This window comes from Triticum urartu, chromosome 6A (assembly GCF_056163025.1).
Source record: "Triticum urartu cultivar PI428250 chromosome 6A, HENAU_Tu73, whole genome shotgun sequence".
Lineage (NCBI taxonomy): Eukaryota > Viridiplantae > Streptophyta > Magnoliopsida > Poales > Poaceae > Triticum > Triticum urartu.
In genome coordinates this window covers 483,037,248-483,056,023 of record NC_141878.1, presented here as the reverse complement: position 1 = coordinate 483,056,023, position 18,776 = coordinate 483,037,248, and the positions used below count along the sequence as shown (strand labels likewise).

General features: G+C 46.8%; 1 protein-coding gene across 2 annotated transcripts; it reads left to right on the top strand.

The window, feature by feature from the left end:
- The first annotated feature begins 10,365 nt into the window (after positions 1–10,365).
- Positions 10,366–16,603, top strand: LOC125514220 (protein Brevis radix-like 2). Of its 2 annotated transcripts, XM_048679508.2 has the most exons (7): positions 10,367–10,737; positions 11,168–11,308; positions 12,780–12,964; positions 14,931–15,376; positions 15,471–15,609; positions 15,704–16,122; positions 16,227–16,603. In XM_048679508.2, the coding sequence occupies exons 3-7, from the start codon at positions 12,860–12,862 to the stop codon at positions 16,303–16,305; spliced, it is 1,188 nt and encodes a 395-aa protein (XP_048535465.1). In that variant the 5' UTR covers positions 10,367–10,737; positions 11,168–11,308; positions 12,780–12,859; the 3' UTR covers positions 16,306–16,603. The 2 variants fall into 2 exon arrangements, with proteins under 2 accessions (XP_087384532.1, XP_048535465.1); XM_087528406.1 differs by lacking the exon at positions 11,168–11,308 and having other exon boundaries at positions 10,366–10,737.
- Positions 16,604–18,776: the final 2,173 nt, after the last annotated feature.

Here is an 18,776-nt window from a genome sequence, read left to right as displayed (position 1 = left end):
CGTATGGAATTGAAGCGTCTCTTGATGTGCTTGGTTCTCTTGTGAAATCTGGATTCCTTTGCCAAGGCAATTGCACCAGTATTGTCACAAAAGATTTTCATTGGACCCGATGCACTAGGTATGACACCTAGATCGGATATGAACTCCTTCATCCAGACTCCTTCATTTGCTGCTTCCGAAGCAGCTATGTATTCCGCTTCACATGTAGATCCTGCCCCGACGCTCTGCTTGGAACTGCACCAACTGATAGCTCCACCATTTAATAAGAACACGTATCCGGTTTGTGACTTAGAGTCATCCGGATCCGTGTCAAAGCTTGCATCGACGTAACCTTTTATGACGAGCTCTTTGTCACCTCCATATACGAGAAACAAATCCTTAGTACTTTTCAGGTATTTCAGGATGTTCTTGACCGCTGTCCAGTGATCCACTCCTAGATTACTTTGGTACCTCCCTGCTAAACTTATAGCAAGGCACACATCAGGTCTGGTACACAGCATTGCATACATGATAGAGCCTATGGCTGAAGCATAGGGAACACCTTTCATTTTCTCTCTATCTTCTGTAGTGGTCGAGCATTGAGTCTGACTCAACTTGACACCTTGTAATACAGGCAAGAACCTTTTCTTCGCCTGATCCATTTTGAACTTCTTCAAAACTTTATCAAAGTATGTGCTTTGTGAAAGTCCAATTAAGCGTCTCGATCTATCTCTATAGACCTTGATGCCCAATATATAAGCAGCTTCACCGAGGTCTTTCATTGAAAAATTCTTATTCAATTATCCTTTTATGCTATTCAGAAATTCACTATCATTTCCGATCAACAATATGTCATCTACATATAAAATCAGAAATACTACGGAGCTCCCACTCACTTTCTTGTAAATACAGACTTCTCCAAAAGTCTGTATAAAACCATATGCTTTGATCACACTATCAAAGCGTATATTCCAACTCCGAGAGGCTTGCACTAGTCCATAAATGGATCGTTGGAGCTTGCACACTTTGTTAGCACTTTTTGGATCGACAAAACCTTCTGGTTGCATCATATACAACTCTTCTTTAAGGTATCCATTAAGGAATGCAGTTTTGACATCCATTTGCCAAATTTCATTATCATAAAATGCGGCAATTGCTAACATGATTCGGACGGACTTAAGCATCGCTACGGGTGAGAAGGTCTCATCGTAGTCAACTCCTTGAACTTGTCAAAAACCTTTTGCAACAAGTCGAGCTTTGTAGATAGTAACATTACCGTCAGCGTCAGTCTTCTTCTTGAAGATCCATTTATTCTCTATGGCCTACCGATCATAGGGCAAGTCAACCAAAGTCCATACTTTGTTCTCATACATGGATCCCATCTCAGATTTCATGGCCTCAAGCCATTTTGCGGAATTTGGGCTCATCATCGCTTCCTCATAGTTCATAGGTTCATCATCATCAAGTAACATGACTTCCAGAATAGGATTACCGTCCCACTCTGGTGCGAATCTTACTCTGGTTGACCTACGAGGTCCGGTAGTAACTTGATCAGAAGTTTCATGATAGTCATCATTAGCTTCCTCACTTACTGGTATAGGAATCACTGGAACTGATTTCGGTGATGAACTACTTTCCAATAAGGGAGAAGGTACAATTACCTCATCAAGTTCTACTTTCCTCCCACTCACTTCTTTCAAGAGAAACTCCTTCTCTAGAAAGGATCCATTCTTAGCAACGAATATCTTGCCTTCGGATCTGTGATAGAAGGTGTACCCCAACAGTCTTCTTTGGGTATCCTATGAAGACACATTTCTCCTATTTGGGTTCGAGCTTATCAGGTTGAAGCTTTTTCACATAAGCATCGCAGCCCCAAACTTTAATAAACGACAACTTGGGTTTCTTGCCAAACCACAGTTCATAAGGTGTCGTCTCGACGGATTTAGATGGTGCCCTATTTAACGTGAATGTAGCTATCTCTAAAGCATAACCCCAAAACGATAGCGGTAAATCAGTGAGAGACATCATAGATCGCACCATATCTAATAAAGTTCGATTACGACGTTCGGACGCACCATTACGTTGTGTTGTTCCAGGTGGCGTTAGTTGCGAAACTATTCCGCATTGTTTCAAATGAAGTCCAAAATCATAACTCAAATATTCACCTCCATGATCAGATCGTAGAAACTTGATTTTCTTGTTACGATGATTTTCCACTTCACTTTGAAATTCTTTGAACTTTTCAAATGTTTCAGACTTATGTTTCATTAAGTAGATATACCCATATCTGCTCAAATCATCTGTGAAGGTGAGAAAATAACTCTGTTGCTCGCTCCATTGTTCCAGAGAACGGAGTTTTAGTCATCTTGCCCATGAGGCATGGTTCGCAAGTACCAAGTGATTCCAGAAGTCCATCAGAATGGAGTTTCTTCATGCGCTTTATACCAGTATGACCTAAAGGGCAGTGCCACAAATAAGTTGCACTATCATTATCAACTTTGCATCTTTTGGCTTCAATACTATGAACATGTGTATCACTACTAGATTTAGTAAAAATAGACCACTCATCAAGGGTGCATGACCATAAAAGATATTACTCATATAAATAGAACAACCATTATTCTTTGATTTAAATGAATAACTGTCTTGCATCAAACAAGATCCAGATATAATGTTCATCCTCAACGCTGGCACCAAATAACAATTATTTAGGTCTAAAATTAATCCCGAAGGTAGATGTAGAGGCAGCATGCTGACGGCGATCACATCGACTTTGGAACCATTTCCCACGCGCATCGTCACCTCGTCCTTAGCCAATCTTCGCTTAATCCGTAGCCCTGTTTCGAGTTGCAAATGTTAGCAACTGAACCAGTATCAAATACCCAGGCACTACCGTGAGCATTAGTAAGGTACACATCAATAACACGTATATCAAATATACTTTTTACTTTGCCATCCTTCTTCTCCGCCAAATACTTGGGGCAGTTCCGCTTCCAGTGATCAGTTCCTTTGCAGTAGGAGCACTCAGTCTCAGGCTTAGGTCCAGACTTGGGTTTCTTCACTTGAGCAGCAACTGGCTTGTTGTTCTTCTTGAAGTTCGCCTTCTTCCCTTTACCCTTTTTCTTGAAACTGGTGGTCTTGTTGACTATCAACACTTGATGCTCCTTCTTGATTTCTACCTCCGCAGTCTTTAGCATTGCGAAGAGCTCGGGAATTGTCTTATCCATATCTTGCATATTATAGTTCATCACGAAGCTCTTGTATCTTTGTGGTAGTGACTGAAGAACTCTGTCAATGACACTATCATCAGGAAGATTAACTCCCAGTTGAGTCAAGTGATTGTGGTACCCAGACATTATGAGTATATGTTCACTGACAGAACTATTCTCCTCCATATTGCAGCTGTAGAACTTATTGGAGACTTCATATCTCTCAATCCGGGCATTTTCTTGAAATATTAACTTCAATTTCTGGAATATCTCATATGCTCCATGACGTTCAAAACATCGTTGAAGTCCCGGTTCTAAGCCGTAAAGCATGGCACACTGAACTATCGAGTAGTCATCAGCTTTGCTCTGCCAGGTGTTCACAACATCCGGCGTTGCTCCTGCAACGGGTTTGTCACCTAGCGGTGCTTCCAGGACGTAATTCTTCTGTGCAGCAATGAGGATAATCCTCAAGTTACGGACCCAGTCTGTGTAGTTGATACCATCATCTTTCAACTTAGCTTTCTCTAGGAACGCATTAAAATTCAACGGAACAATAGCACGGGCCATCTATCTACAACAACGTAGACATGCAAAATACTATCAGGTACTAAGTTCATGATAAATTAAAGTTCAATTAATCAAATTACTTAAGAACTCCCACTTAGATAGATATCCCTCTAATCATCTAAGTGATCACGTGATCCATATCAACTAAACCATGTCCGATCATCATGTGAGATGGAGTAGTTTTCAATGGTGAACATCACTATGTTGATCATATCTACTATATGATTCATGCTCGACCTTTCGGTCTCCAGTGTTCCGAGGCCATATCTGCATATGTTAGGCTCGTCAAGTTTAACCCGAGTATTCCGCGTGTGCAAAACTAGCTTGCACCCGTTGTATGTGAACGCAGAGCTTAATTATCACACCCGATCATCACATGGTGTCTCGGCACGACGAACTGTAGCAACGGTGCATACTCAGGGAGAACAGTTATATCTTGAAATTTAGTGAGAGATCATCTTATAATGCTACCACCGAACTAAGCAAAATAAGATGCATAAAGGATAAACATCACATGCAATCAATATAAGTGATATGATATGGCCATCATTATCTTGTGCCTTTGATCTCCATCTCCAAAGTACCGTCATGATCACCATCGTCACCGGCTTGACACCTTGATCTCCATCGAAGCATCGTTGTCGTCTCTCCAACTATTGCTTCTACGATTATCACTACCGCTTAGTGATAAAGTAAAGCAATTACATGGCGATTGCATTTCATACAATAAAGCGACAAACATATGGCTCCTGCCAGTTGCCGATAACTGTGTTACAAAACATGATCATCTCATACAATAAAATTTAGCATCACGTCTTGACCATATCACATCACAACATGCCCTGCAAAAACAAGTTAGACGTCCTCTACTTAGTTGTTACAAGTTTTACATGGCTGCTACGGGCTGAGCAAGAACCGTTCTTACCTACGCATCAAAAACCACAACGTGGTATAGTGATTGCTTTTTGATCTTCAGAAATAACCCTGTTCATTGAATCCGATTCAACTAAAGCTGGAGAAATAGACACCCACTAGCCACCTGTGTGCGAAGCACGTCGGTAGAACCAGTCTCGCGTAAGCGTACGCGTAATATCCGTCTGGGCCGCTTCATCTAACAATGCCGCTGAATCAAGAATCAACGAGTGACGGCAAGCAATATGTATATACCCACGCCCACAACTCCTTTGTGTTCTACTTGTGCATATAACATCTATGCATAGACCTGGCTCGGATGCCACTGTTGGGTAACACAGTAATTTCAAAAAAAAATCCTACGCACATGCAAGATCATGGTGATGCATAGAAACGAGAGGGGAGAATATTGTCTACGTACCCTCATAGACCGTAAGCGGAAGCGTTATGACAATGCGGTTGATGTAGTCGTACGTCTTCACGATCAATCGATCTAGCACTGAAGGTACGGCACCTCCGTGATCTGCACACGTTCAGCTCGGTGACCGCGAACTCACGATCTAGTAGATCTTCGAGGGAGAGTTTCGTCAGTACAACGGCATGATGACGGTGATGATGTTGCTACCGGAATAGGGCTTCGCCTAAGCACCGCTATGATATTACTGAGGTGGATTATGGTGGAGGGGGCACCGCACACGGCTAAAAGATCAATGATCAACTTGTACGTCTATGGGGTGCCCCCCTCCCCCGTATATAAAGGATTGGAGGAGGGGAGGGGTCGGCCCTCTCTATGGCGCGCCCTAGGGGAGTCCTACTCCCACCGGGAGTAGGATTCCCCCCTTCCATGTAGTAGGAGTAGGAGAGAAGGAAGGGGAGGAGAGGAGAAAGGAAAGGGGGGCCGGCCCCCTCCCAATTCGGATTGGGCTAGGGGACGCGCCTTCCTCCTTTTCCTTCCCTCTCCTCTTTTCCACTAAGGCCCAATAAGGCCCATATACTCCCCGGGGGGTTCCGGTAACCTCCCGGTACTCTGGAAAATGCCCAAACTCATCCAGAACCATTCCTATGTCCAAACATAGGCTTCCAATATATCGATCTTTACGTCTCGACCATTTCGAGACTCCTCATCATGTTTGTGATCAAATCCGGGACTCCGAACTACCTCCGGTACATCAAAACACATAAACTCATAATACCGATCGTCACCGAACGTTAAGCGTGCGGACCCTGCGGGTTCGAGAACTATGTAGACATGACCGAGACACGTCTTCGATCAATAACCAATAGCGGAACCTGGATGCTCATATTGGTTCCTACATATTCTATGAAGATCTTTATCGGTCAAACCGCATAATGATATACGTTGTTCCCTTTGTCATCGGTATGTTACTTGCCCGAGATTCAATCGTCGGTATCTCGATACCTAGTTCAATCTCGTTGCCGGCAATTCTCGTTTACTCGTTCTGTAATGCATCATCCCGTAACTAACTCATTGGTCACAATGCTTGCAAGGCTTATAGTGATGTGCATTACCGAGAGGGCCCAGAGATACCTCTCAGACAATCGGAGTGACAAATCATAATATTGATCCATGCCAACTCAACAAACACCATTGGAGACACATGTAGAGCACCTTTATAATCACCCAGTTACGTTGTGACGTTTGGTAGCACACAAAGTGTTCCTCCGGTATTCGGGAGTTGCATGATCTCATAGTCATAGGAACATGTATAATTATGGAGAAAGCAATAGCAACAAACTAAACGATCATCGTGCTAAGCTAACGGATGGGTCAAGTAAATCACATCATTCTCTAATGATGTGATCCCGTTAATTAATTGACAACTCATGTCTATGGTCAGGAAACATAACCATCATTGATTCAACGAGCTAGTCAAGTAGAGGCGAACTAGTGACACTCTGTTTTGTCTATGTATTCACACATGTACTAAGTTTCCGGTTAATACAATTCTAGCATTAATAATAAACATTTATCATGATATAAGGAAATATAAATAACAACTTTATTATTGCCTCTAGGGCATATTTCCTTCACCTAGGGTTTACAAATCGGCGGTTACAATCTTTAGAGATAAGCATGCCAGTTTAAGTACGCTTGAAATGAACGCCAAGTCTTCATGAGACCTTCGTCTCGATCATGTCGTGGGCCAAGGCTGACATGGCCATGCCAACAATCTTCAATGGGTCCTCGGCTCGGCCCATCACTGGCGGGCGGACGTGTCTTGCACCCCCTAATCTAGGACACCAACACCCGTACCGACATGTGCAGCTTTTTTATGAGATATGAGGGACATTTAAACTTGATGCTTTCGCCTATGCTGAATTGAAATTCAAATCATTTGGTTATACTCTAAACGCCAAGGCGAAATGATGTCAACTTATTCACCCCGCAGATACCTTCAACATCTAAAAAAAATTAAAACGGGGTAAAGGACGAGTAGAGCCCGATTATTGTTGTGTTAAAACCTTTTTCAAATATGGCGAAATAGATGATATGAGCGGAGATTTTCATCAACTTCAAGCAGTAAGTAGGATGAAGATCCTTGTCCTTGCTATCTACTGCTGGACGTGGCAACCTTGGTGTGAGGACGTATATCCTTTTCTTGAAGGTGTTTTTGTGGAAGCAGTGGGCTTAGTCATAGGTGTTAATTTCATATCTTGTAATGGTTCTATTGTAGTTGTCTATGTTTTATACTTGTTTATTGGTGACTTTGGCATCCGCCCTTACATCAACTTTAATAAAGATGGTTGTGTGCATCACAACAATGCAGAGATCAGGGGTTTTAACCTCCTTTTTCGATAAAAGAAAAAAACATAGCAAGAAGTAATCAACACCAGAAAGTATACTCAGCAAAGGATCTGAGGTAAAGTCCATAGATCAGAAAGCTAGGTTTGAGGGAGTTGATACAGATGATGTTGCTGATGAATATGATGATGGAGATAATGACCGGAGTGTCGGTGATGATGATGCCTTCGAATTCCCTCCCCTAGAGAGATGGATCTCCAGCAGAATTAGCCTACCGAAGGGCAAAAGTGCCCCGCCTCAAGTCTACGGCAGAAAAATCCCATACATTCCCTGAATAGTTTTTAGGTCAGATGAAAAATATAGGTTGAAGGGCGTCGGAAGGCGGTGGTCAGGGGCTCCACGTGGCTCGGGAGCATGTGGAGGCCATCTGGCCTCTTTCCGACCCATCTTATGGCTCCCGGCTTCTTTTCTTTCGAAATAATTTCTAAAAAATTCTTGGTATTTTTGGAGCTCCGGAAACTTGTTCTTTCTTCTTCTAGACTTTTGCTCTTGTTTTCGTGTTGTCCAATATTTTCTGGTAATTTTCATATTTGTGTGTTTCATGCAAATTGAATGGTAAAATACATTAGAATTGAGCAATAATGTGTAAAATATCGATAATAAACATGAAATTATAATAAAAAATAATGATGCAAAATGAGTGTATTAGTGGATATGTTGGTTTCATTTATAGTCTATTCTTCAACCAGGCATTGATAACAATGTGTATGTGCTTGCAACACACATGGAGAAAAGTTATTACCCAACATAAATGGAAACTAGAGGGTGACACACATGTTGTCGCGTTGTCCTGCCATCATGTGTTAGGCCTCCTTTTTTTATGCATGTGGTTATGATTGGTTGCTCCATTATGTATTTCATTTGAGTTGGACTAACCTTCAATTAGATTTGTGGGTTTTTTTGTTGGCTTCGCTCTTATCCGATGGAGGCAGTATCTGGTGTGCGAGGTGGACTGAGTTGTTTTGTGCATGGTTGTTTGTTCTTAGATTTAACACATAAACCAACATACTAGTGTCATGTTCACCTCGAAGTAGACCCAAACACAGCACACATAAGGGATTCACTCCACTAGAGGTGGGCCCACCAACGACTCCCAAAGCCCCGAACCGGGAGCTTAGTATTTTTTTTTACGGAAGGAAGCTTGGTATCTTAATAGATAGATATAGTATGCAGAGGGGGCCTCCATCCTCACAGACCTCATACTAGTTGTGTTTGATCATATATCTTACATCATCTTCATCTGTGTGCGTGTGACACTTGTGTGCATACTAACTTACTATGCCTCCTTTTTTGCGCGGGTTGTTATGGCCGATTGTTTCATTATGTGTTTCATACGAATTAGGCTAAATTTTAATTGGATTTGTGGTTTTTTTGGCTTTCCTCTTATACAATGGAGGCGGTATCTGATGTGTGAGGTGGACTGAGTTGTTTTGTGTGTATTTGTTTGTTCTTACATTTAACACATAAACTAACATCAGTGCATCACGTTCATCTCGATGTAGACCCAAACACAGCACACATCAGCGATTCACCCCTTACAAGTGGGCCCACAAACGACTCTGAAGACCCGACACACCAAAAGCTTGCATTCCTAGGGAGCTTAGTATCTTAGTAAAGAGATGTAATATGTAAACCAGCCCTACACCCTCGCAGGCATCGTACTAGCTGCATTTGGTCATATATTTTGCATCATTTCCGTCCATGCGATTGTCACGGTTGTGTGCATACTAACTTGTTAGGGCAACACCAACACAGTCCATTAAAACAAACACCATCGTCCGTGGACACGTGATACGTGGAGAAGAATAGGGTCGTACCAGTTTTTTTTTTGGAAAAATTTTGTTTTTGCTAATTTTCCTTATGCAACTCTAGATTTTTTTCATTTCACTTTTGTCACTCTTAGTTTTTGACAATTATCACAATTTTCATTCCCGTGCCAAAAGCAAAATTTTCAGAGTGGCAATTGTGCTATGTTTCAAAAACTAAGAGTGGCAAAATTGAAATAAAATTATTTTGCTTTTGACACGGAATGGCAATTGTGATAATTGTCAAAAGTAAAAAATGTCAAAAACTAGAATGGCATAAGGAAAATTGGCAAAATCTAGAGTGGCAAAAACATGCTCTTGTTATTATTCTATATTACTACATCTATAGTGGGAAGTAACATATGTGTGATAACATAGAGCACTTCATTTATTAGGCTATAAACACATCTTGCCTTGATATGTGATGTTACTCATGCTAGTAGTAACTAGCTATATTATCACTTTTATCTCTTTCTTTATCTATTGTATGCCACATCATCTATTTAACCTAAATACGTGTGATGTTACTATCTATATTATTTCTATTGTGCGTAGTTCATGTACAGTAGTACTCCCTCCGTTCTGATTTACTCGGCGTGAAATCAGAACGGAGGGAGTACTACTGAATACTACGGCGATCGATTTGACGTGATTTTCAGATTCCCCGACAATCAACAACCTGTCCCGTTTCCCAATGGCGCCAAGCTCAGGCTAAGCAAAGGGCGCGCCGGCCCGTCGGCTGGCCGGCAGATACGACACGGCCGCGCCGCCTCGGCGAGACCCCCAACCCGACCGCCGTGTAGCAGCACGGCCACGGCGGTCCGTCACGCGCCCCGCACCTGCGCAACTTTAGCACCAAACACGTCACGTAGGGCGCCATGCGTGGATAACGGGGCGGGGGGAGCACGGGCGGCCCACCCGAATCCGTCCCACGGTGCCGGCACGCCACGCATCCACGCGGGCGATACGGACGGCGCGGATCGCCTGAAAACCGACCGACCGACCTCGCCGGGGCGGGGCGGAGGCGAGGCCCCTATATAAATACTCGGGGAGGCACAGCGCTGGGTCGGCGTGCGCGTGCTCTGGCAGCGGCATTCGCTCGATTTCCAGGGCGGATCAGACGGCCGGGAGCGAATCCGGGGATCCCGTCCCACCCCCCGCCCCCACCAGCACCCTCTCTGCTTCCTCCCTCCTCCCTCTGCTCCCCTCTCGCGAAAACAATTAGAAAGAAAATAAACTCCCTCCTCGTCAGTTGCTCGAGAGGGCTGCGTCAGCCGAAAGCTCTGCCGCGCGGTGTCGTTTCCGCGGCGATCCTGCCCCTCCGCCGCCGGCCCGCCCGCCCGCGCGCGCCTACGAGGATCCGTCCGCAGTCTGCTCCACCGGGCATTTCACCAGAGGGGCAGAGCGGAGGCAGCGGCCAAGAAGAGGAAAGAAGAAGAAGGTACTCCCAAGTTCTTCTTTTTTTCCCTTTCCCGAGAAGATCTTGTTCGTCTTGGCTTCGCATTCCGGCTCTGTTTTTTCCTTCTTTTTCTAGGACATTTCGGTCTGCCTTCTCTCTTTTTACCGGGCGCCATCGAGTTCGTTGCGGCGTTGATCATTAAGATCTCCAGCCTCTCCTGGGTCCATCCATCCATTCGGGGGGCAATCCCATTGTTTCCCACTGTTGCCTTTTTCCCGTGGCGTGGACGCCCTCTCGCACCAATGAGTGCTCCTCCTCCTCCCCCTCCTCCGTTTCTTTACCGGGGGAGGCTCGTGGTGATTCGCACACCGAACCTTCGAGTTTAGTCGCACACTTGCCTCATCATCATCATCATCATCATACTAAGTGTAAGTGGAGTATAATCCGCTTCCTCCCCCTGTTCAATCTTCAGATCATTTCGGCGTCAGAGGCAGCAGTGAGATGACCACTCAAAAAAGGATGCAGCAGTGAGCGAGGGGGGGATACGGACGCCACCACTGTTGCCGCGTGGCCGGAAGCGCTGCTGCGATCGATCGGGACGTTTGCGGAACTGGTAAGTGTGCTGCCTTCATTTGGCATTATGCATATCCGTTCATGGCTCGTACTGTATATCAGCTTCTGCTTAGAAACGGCACGATAGCTGGTCTTAAATCTCTGCGTGGCACTGTTATCCTCATCTTCTCTGAGATGGCACGCTGTTACGTTAGCTAGCGGGGGTAGTGGCGATGTTGGATTTGTGATGTAGGTTTGCATTTCGATTTTTCTACTGGGGTCCACTGGCAGTGACCGAGAACCTCCTCGGGGCCCTGGGCCTTAAAGGGCCTCATGGGCCTATCCGGGCAATATGTGCATCCATCAGGTCCCTTGTTCGCCTCTCTCAAGCTAGCTGACAGAGGAGCGACAGGGATCGACATACGGAGAGGGCAGGCTGTAGTTGTTCTACCACTGTTAATTTATTGTTACTGTTTCTTTTTTTGCGAGAATCATTTCCAGCGATGATATACACTTACACAAGATCTACGCGGAACCTTCTCTGCGCACGCTGTACTTGCGGCAGTGTCCAGCAGCGCAGATAAATGAGGCCCGTCGTAGAACTTGAATGAACACTCTACCGAGTACCGAGCCCACCCCTCCGCTCTGGAAAGCCCGCCGATCCCACCGGTGGCGGGCTCGCAGCGCGCAGCATCCAGCATCGATCCGGTGTCACCCTATCACCATCATCACCCTATCACCGATCCATGCATGCAATCAACCTACCGGCCTTGCACCACCGGCCGCTGCTCTCTGTCAAATAGCCTGTGGTACGAAGCAGCCTCCTACGCTGCCGCATTGACTCGGTTCCTTGCTCCGTGGCGCCCCTACCGCGCAGGGCCTAGCGGGGCAGCTCCACGAGACAGACATGGCATAGCGACAGTGCCTGCAGCCAGAGCGGACATGGACGGACGGGGCTAGCTAGCTGCAGCTCCTATGCCCGGGCGCCCACCCCGGCGCGTGCACACATGCATGGGGCCCGTCGCGCGCGCGTGCGCTCTCCCGATAGGCACTGCGGGTGCCCGCCCGCGCCCGTACGGCGATGGCTGTGGGCTGTGGCTGCCCGCGCGCGCGCGACGTGCGGTTGCTGTCCGTCCGCGTGCGCGCGTTTAAGGAGGCCCCAAAGGCTGCGGCAGAGGCCAGAGCGGCATGCATTAGGCCTAGGGTGGCCGGCGCGCGCACGTCGCCGGCACTGACTGACTGACTCACCAGGAATTTATGCCGGCCGCGCGCTCTCTCGCCCAAACGTGCATGGCCCTGCTCATGTGCTTCTCGTACGGGCCCGGTGCCACGTAGTACAAGCTCGATGCAGAAATATTCATTCATTTCATCCGAGAAGAGACAGACCCTTTACACATGCCGCCGGCGGCTGCACCGGAGCTTCTTAACCACTCATAGTACCTTTCATTTGCATTTTCCTTTGCGTGAAGCTTGGTGTCACTCAAGATAAGCATCAACTGACCAACAATCGTTTATATATACCTGCTATGCAGTGTGATCCAGTCTACCTAGGCAGAGCAGGGGAGAAGCAGGCGATCGAGTGGCCGGCGGGGCGTGAAAGGGAGAAGCGAAGATGCTGGCATGCATCGCCTGCTCGACCAAGGACGGTGGGGAGGACGGCTCCCGTGCTGTCGGCGCACCCAACGGCAGGGACGCCGGCAAGTCCCTCACCTCACAGGTATGTATGTACTCCGTCGTGCAGTAGTGGCTAGTACTACGTACCTGCATCTTTACCTACTCACTTAGTGTTCTGCTGCTGCATCCCAACAAATAAACTCGGTATCCCGAGGAAGAACAGCTATAAGCTAAGCTAGCGCCCACCATGGCTTCTGCTTTTTCTGCTCGTGCAGAGAGTACCACGTACGTACTACATGCATTGATCAGTCGATTTGAATGCGCTCTGCAACTACTCGCCGCCACCATGCATGTCGTCCCTGACATTTGAAAAAGAACACGAGGGAGCACAGCAATACACTACACATAGGAGTACTACACAGTACACAGCATTCCAGTCTAGTTTTTTTCAAATGAAAAGCGGGAGAACGGCGTCCAAGTGGGAGCTAGTAGTACATGATGGATGGCAGTGTCCTCACATTTCCAAACATTCTTGGGTCACAAAGTCGGTCAAGGCCCAGGGGAATATAAGCGCCTGCTTTTCCTAGATCGATCCCCGCACCGGAACGCCCAGGCTTGGGTTGGGGCGCTGTGCGCAAGGATGGGATTTGTTCTCGTCTCTTTTGTTCCCCGCATTCCCCTCTCCGCCTTTCGCACTTGGTACCGTTGCTTGTTCGTCCGTCCGTCCTCTTTGCTCCGAAGAAAGGTATGGCGAAGCACACATGATGGGAGATGCTAATGGGGCCTTTCCATCCTGGAAAGCCGCTCTTTGGTTGATTTAACCCTTGGCTTTACTCTTCCAAGCCAATACTATAATACTCTCTCTATCTTTTCTTTTATAATACGAGTTCCAAATGTGTGTGTTGCTGCTCACGCAAGGAATAAAGGTGGGCCGTAGCCCGTAGTAGCATCACTCATTCCGTGGTCCTTCCATGGGCCTGGTCGCAAGGCTAGGCTTCAGAGTTAGGCCCGGCCCGGGCCTCTTTCTCCCTGCACCATCCATCCATCATCCTCTCTGCGTTATCATGCCACCCCTCGAGTGTTTACCACTGTCCTTTCCTTACACCTTGGCTTCCTGCACGCTTTGGCTTTTGCAATCAGTTAAAGTACAAACGTTAGGCAACACACGGCATGCATTATGGGAGCCTCCCCGCTGGCTGATCATGATCGGTGCCGCTTTGTCTTGGAGTAGTAGTACGCAAGTGCTTATTTGTTCCTTGCTTCAGACCAAAGATGTCCTCGCTGGACTAATTAGGGCACGGTGGTGCGCTTGGCCTTTGGTTCCTTTGTGCTTTCTAGGCTTCTGCTAGGCGAAAATGTGCTGCGTGGTTAGTTTCCTACTACCACTAGTTACAACAACGGCATCTATCATTAAACACCCGCTGTTATGATTGAAGCTTTGCTTAAAGACTGATGAATTATCGCGCAGTAGGCACGATCTTGATGCTTGATCTCGGGAACAAGATTAGGGCACATTCTAGACCTAAAAGTGATCATGATGATTCCTCCCTGTGGCTCTTGGGTTGGGCGGAGCCGTTCATTATGGACGTGTGTGGGGGGAAATATCAAGCGCTCCCGATGCTTAGGTGATACCATGCCCCAAATGTGGTAGTGGTGGTGTCTAGAGAGCGAGAGAGAGAGAGAGAGAGAGAGAGAGATTTTCTCATAAAAAAGAAAGAAAGTACTAACCGTGATGGATGGCATCACACTAGAGCGAGACGTTTGATTGCGAGGCGAAATATATTCGCGACACTGATGTACTTGGTGATATTGTTTGAAGAAATGTGTGTCTGAATATTCAGCTACACCCCGGCAAGCTAACACGGCGTTCCTTTCGTCCGTTCTTTTGTTGGGTCCTAATCGAGTAGAATTAACAATTAATTAATTATAACACGTTCCCTTCTCTAGTACTATATGCTGCTACTAATTCGAGTCACAATTGATATTTTGTCTTCTCTGCTATGAGTATATTACATTACATTAACTGGTGATCTGGCTGACTGACGGAGCTCCTGCAAATGTGCTTCCAGCTCAAGGACATGGTGCTCAAGTTCTCCGGCTCCGGCAAGCACTACAAGGCCACCGGGAGCCCATCTTTCAGGGGCAACCGCTTCCACCGCTCCAGCCGGCTGGCCGCGTACCCGGGCATCATCGACGACTCGGGCTTCACGTCCGACGGGGCCGGCGAGGCGTACAGCTACACGAGAACAACGTCGAGCGCGGGCGCCCCGTCAACAACGTGGGACATGCCCAAGATCAACCATGGCTTCCAGCCGCACGCGAGGAACCCGAGCGCGAGCTGGATACCGAGCATCGGGGAGGAGGCCGAGGACGACGAAGACGATGAGGAGGCCGTCGTCCTGGAGGAAGACCGCGTGCCGAGGGAGTGGACCGCGCAGGTGGAGCCCGGCGTGCACATCACTTTCGTCTCCATCCCCGGCGGCGCCGGCAACGACCTCAAGCGCATCCGCTTCAGGTTTGTGCCGATCGATCGATGCTTCGATGCCGGTATCGTGAGCAGAGACTGAGTGATAGTGATGAACTGATGAAGCAACATAAAAAAAATGCAGCCGGGAGATGTTCAACAAGTGGGAGGCGCAGCGGTGGTGGGGCGAGAACTACGACCGCGTGGTGGAGCTGTACAACGTGCAGACGTTCCGGCAGCAGGGCCTCTCGACGCCGTCGTCCTCCATCGACGACGCCATGCAGGTCAGTCGCCGGCCGCCATATATTTCCACGTCGTCCTCTCGTTTCATCCGTGTCCTGATCATGATTTGAAACCGTGGGTTTGCATTGCAAGCAGAGAGAATCATTCTACTCCCGCGCCGGCTCGACGAGGGAGAGCCCGGTGGTGCTGCCGCCGCCGTCCGCGACGGCGGCGAGCAGGGAGCGGCCCATCACCCGGACCACGTCATACAAGGCGGCGTGCCACCCGTCCACGGCCGTGCCGGACCCGTCGGACCACGTGTGGGCGCACCACTTCAACATGCTCAACTCGGCCGCGGGGGCGGGCGCGTCGTCGATGCCGTCGAGCGCCGGCGCCCCGGCGCCCTACGACCCGTCGCGCGCCACGACGTCGTCGCTGGACGAGGCGTCCGTGTCGGTGAGCAACGCGAGCGACCTGGAGGCGGCGGAGTGGGTGGAGCAGGACGAGCCCGGCGTGCACATCACCATCCGCGAGCTCGGCGACGGCACCCGCGAGCTCCGCCGCGTCCGCTTCAGGCACGCCCACCGCTGGCCGACCATCACCTTTGCTGCTGCCGAATCTCGCGCGCTCACGTGAACTCGACTAACCCGACCGATGGTGTGCGTGTGTGTGGTTGCAGCCGGGAGCGGTTCGGCGAGGAGCGGGCCAAGGTGTGGTGGGAGCAGAACCGGGACCGGATACACACGCAGTATCTGTAGCGACGAGCGACCGAGGCACACTGAACTGAAGCAGCCAGCTAACACGTACGTACGTCAGGTGACTCGGGTCCAGGGGGGCCTCGTAGGTTAGAGTGATGGTGATGGTGTGATACTTATACTGTACTAAAGCTAGTGCTGCCGTTAGTTCATTCGTCTTGAGAGGCGGCAGGTTGATGGTTCAGGCTGCTGCGCCTTGCGTAAAATGTGTTTACCGGACAGTTACCGGTTCTTCCTTTTTTTGGATCGGTTTGTATCTTGCTGAACAGTGTGATTCGTTTGTTTCTTTGTTCTTTTTTTACCTGCTTTGTGTGAACTTTGATCTGTTTAAATCTCACATGAACTTCACAACGGTAAGAAACAGGCAAAATATATATCACCCTGGGTGAGGAATAATTATTCTTCACCCCCTCTCTATTTAGGCATCAATGAATCGTATTTTTAGGTTTCGTAAATTGTGTCTTATTTCATACGTAAAAAGAGAACGTAAGAAAATATATACTCGTCGTAAAAAATATTTTATGTTACGTAAAATTACGAATGTAAAAACATAGTGTAAAACATACATAAAATACGATATTTATGGTCTTATAACCTTTTTCTGTTTTCTTATACCAAATTTTACGTAGTGAATCAATATGAATGTAAATATTTGTATTCCAAACGTAATTTATTTATGAAGTGATCGAAAGTTTACCTCGAGTGAAGAATAAGTTATTCTGCACCTTGGATGATGAATAGTAATATTGGTAGAAATGTGGCATGGACATTGAGTTTCTAGTCTCGAGCTCACATGCTCACATATGAACAGTAAAAGCTGAAGGGGGAAATAACAAAAAAATCTAAAATCTGAAACAAAAATTAATATAAACATTGATTGACTGTTTCAGCTGCGTGCAAGAATTTGTGATGTAATGGCATTTGTGGAGGTCTGGGCTATTAAAACAGAATCTATACTTCAAAAAGATTTCGTATCATTTTCAAGCACTAATTTTATTTTTTCCCACACATCCACGAATGTGATTTCATAACAAAAATTCACATGCAATTCAAACATTCATCAGTGTTTATCTAAAAACATAGTTTTTTTTAGATTTTCAGTAATATTTTTTTTGGATTTTACTGTTTATCCGGGTGCATGTGAGCCCGAGACTAGAAAGTAAAAACACACTTTCATTGAGCCTTTCCTTCTCCCTCTGTCCTTTTTTCCTACTCCAACCACCCCTTCATTAGCCACTCGTCTCCCTAACTTGCCTCTAGTTGCGGCGACACTTTACCTAATCCGAGCGGGCGATCAAGCACGAAAAGCAAACCCCCCTCCTCCATGTCAATGCTCCGCCTATCTCTGGCTAGTGCTTTATCCTGGCTCGGCCTCGGGGCGGAGCTTTCCTCCTTTTCTTCTCCCAAATAATTAACTTACACCAATTATCATTTTTTTCAAAACAAAGGCATAAGTTTTGCCTCATCTATTAATTAAGAGCAAAATAGAGTTTGTGTTATAGGCGACCAGCCTTAGAAGATAAAATGATTACTCTCCAGGCATTATTGACCCTAATTTTTTGGCAGACGGTGATGACTATTTTTTTCGGGTAAACAAAACTTGTACTCAATTACCAGGTCCTTACAATCCTCCAGGACAATCTTCACAATATCCTCAGGTCCTGACCCAACCGAGGTCATGGTCCGACCTTCTAATCTAGCAAAGCTGGCATGCCTATCACTCGCTTTATTCTGACAGCGAGGGACATAAGTAATACAAGAATGCCTAAGGTTTAACAGAAATTTAATTTCACCAACTAAAGAAGCATAAACTGAACGATCCACTACACCACTGGATAGCATCTCCACCGCCACCCTCGAATCCATCTCGATTTCAATGAGAAGATCAGATCGTTGAATTGCAAAAGACACCCCTTCCATGCAATAGTGGCATCAACATTCGGCAATATCATCCCAGCTCCCGCACCACCTTCCGATGAGTAAGAACCATCCATACTAAGCTTGACCCAACCTTGTTGAGGCAATTTCCATGAAGTTTCAGTAACGGGGGCTTGCACTTGTGGTATGGCTCTTTGTTCAAAATTAATGTTGTGCTTTCCCTTTGCCAGGTCCATATGGGGGTTTATTTTGATGCAGAACAAAATATTCATATGTTCCTGTAAGAACCGCATCGAGACAACCATAGGTGGGGCAGGTTTGAAGTGAATAATTTCGTTCCGGACATACCAGCTTCTCCAAAAGATTAGCATCACCATACTTCTCTGAGTATCAGTTAGAGGAGCTAGGACCTGCAGTAGCCATTCCTTCCCAATGGGTTTCAACGATTCAAGTGGTAGTACAGACCACAATTCAGCCATGGCCAAGTACAAATCTCGCCCAAACTGGCACCTCACAAATCTACAGACGGTGATGACTCAAAGCTTGGCCTCATTCTTTATCATGTTGAGCAAAATAGACGGAGGGGCACTCTTGTG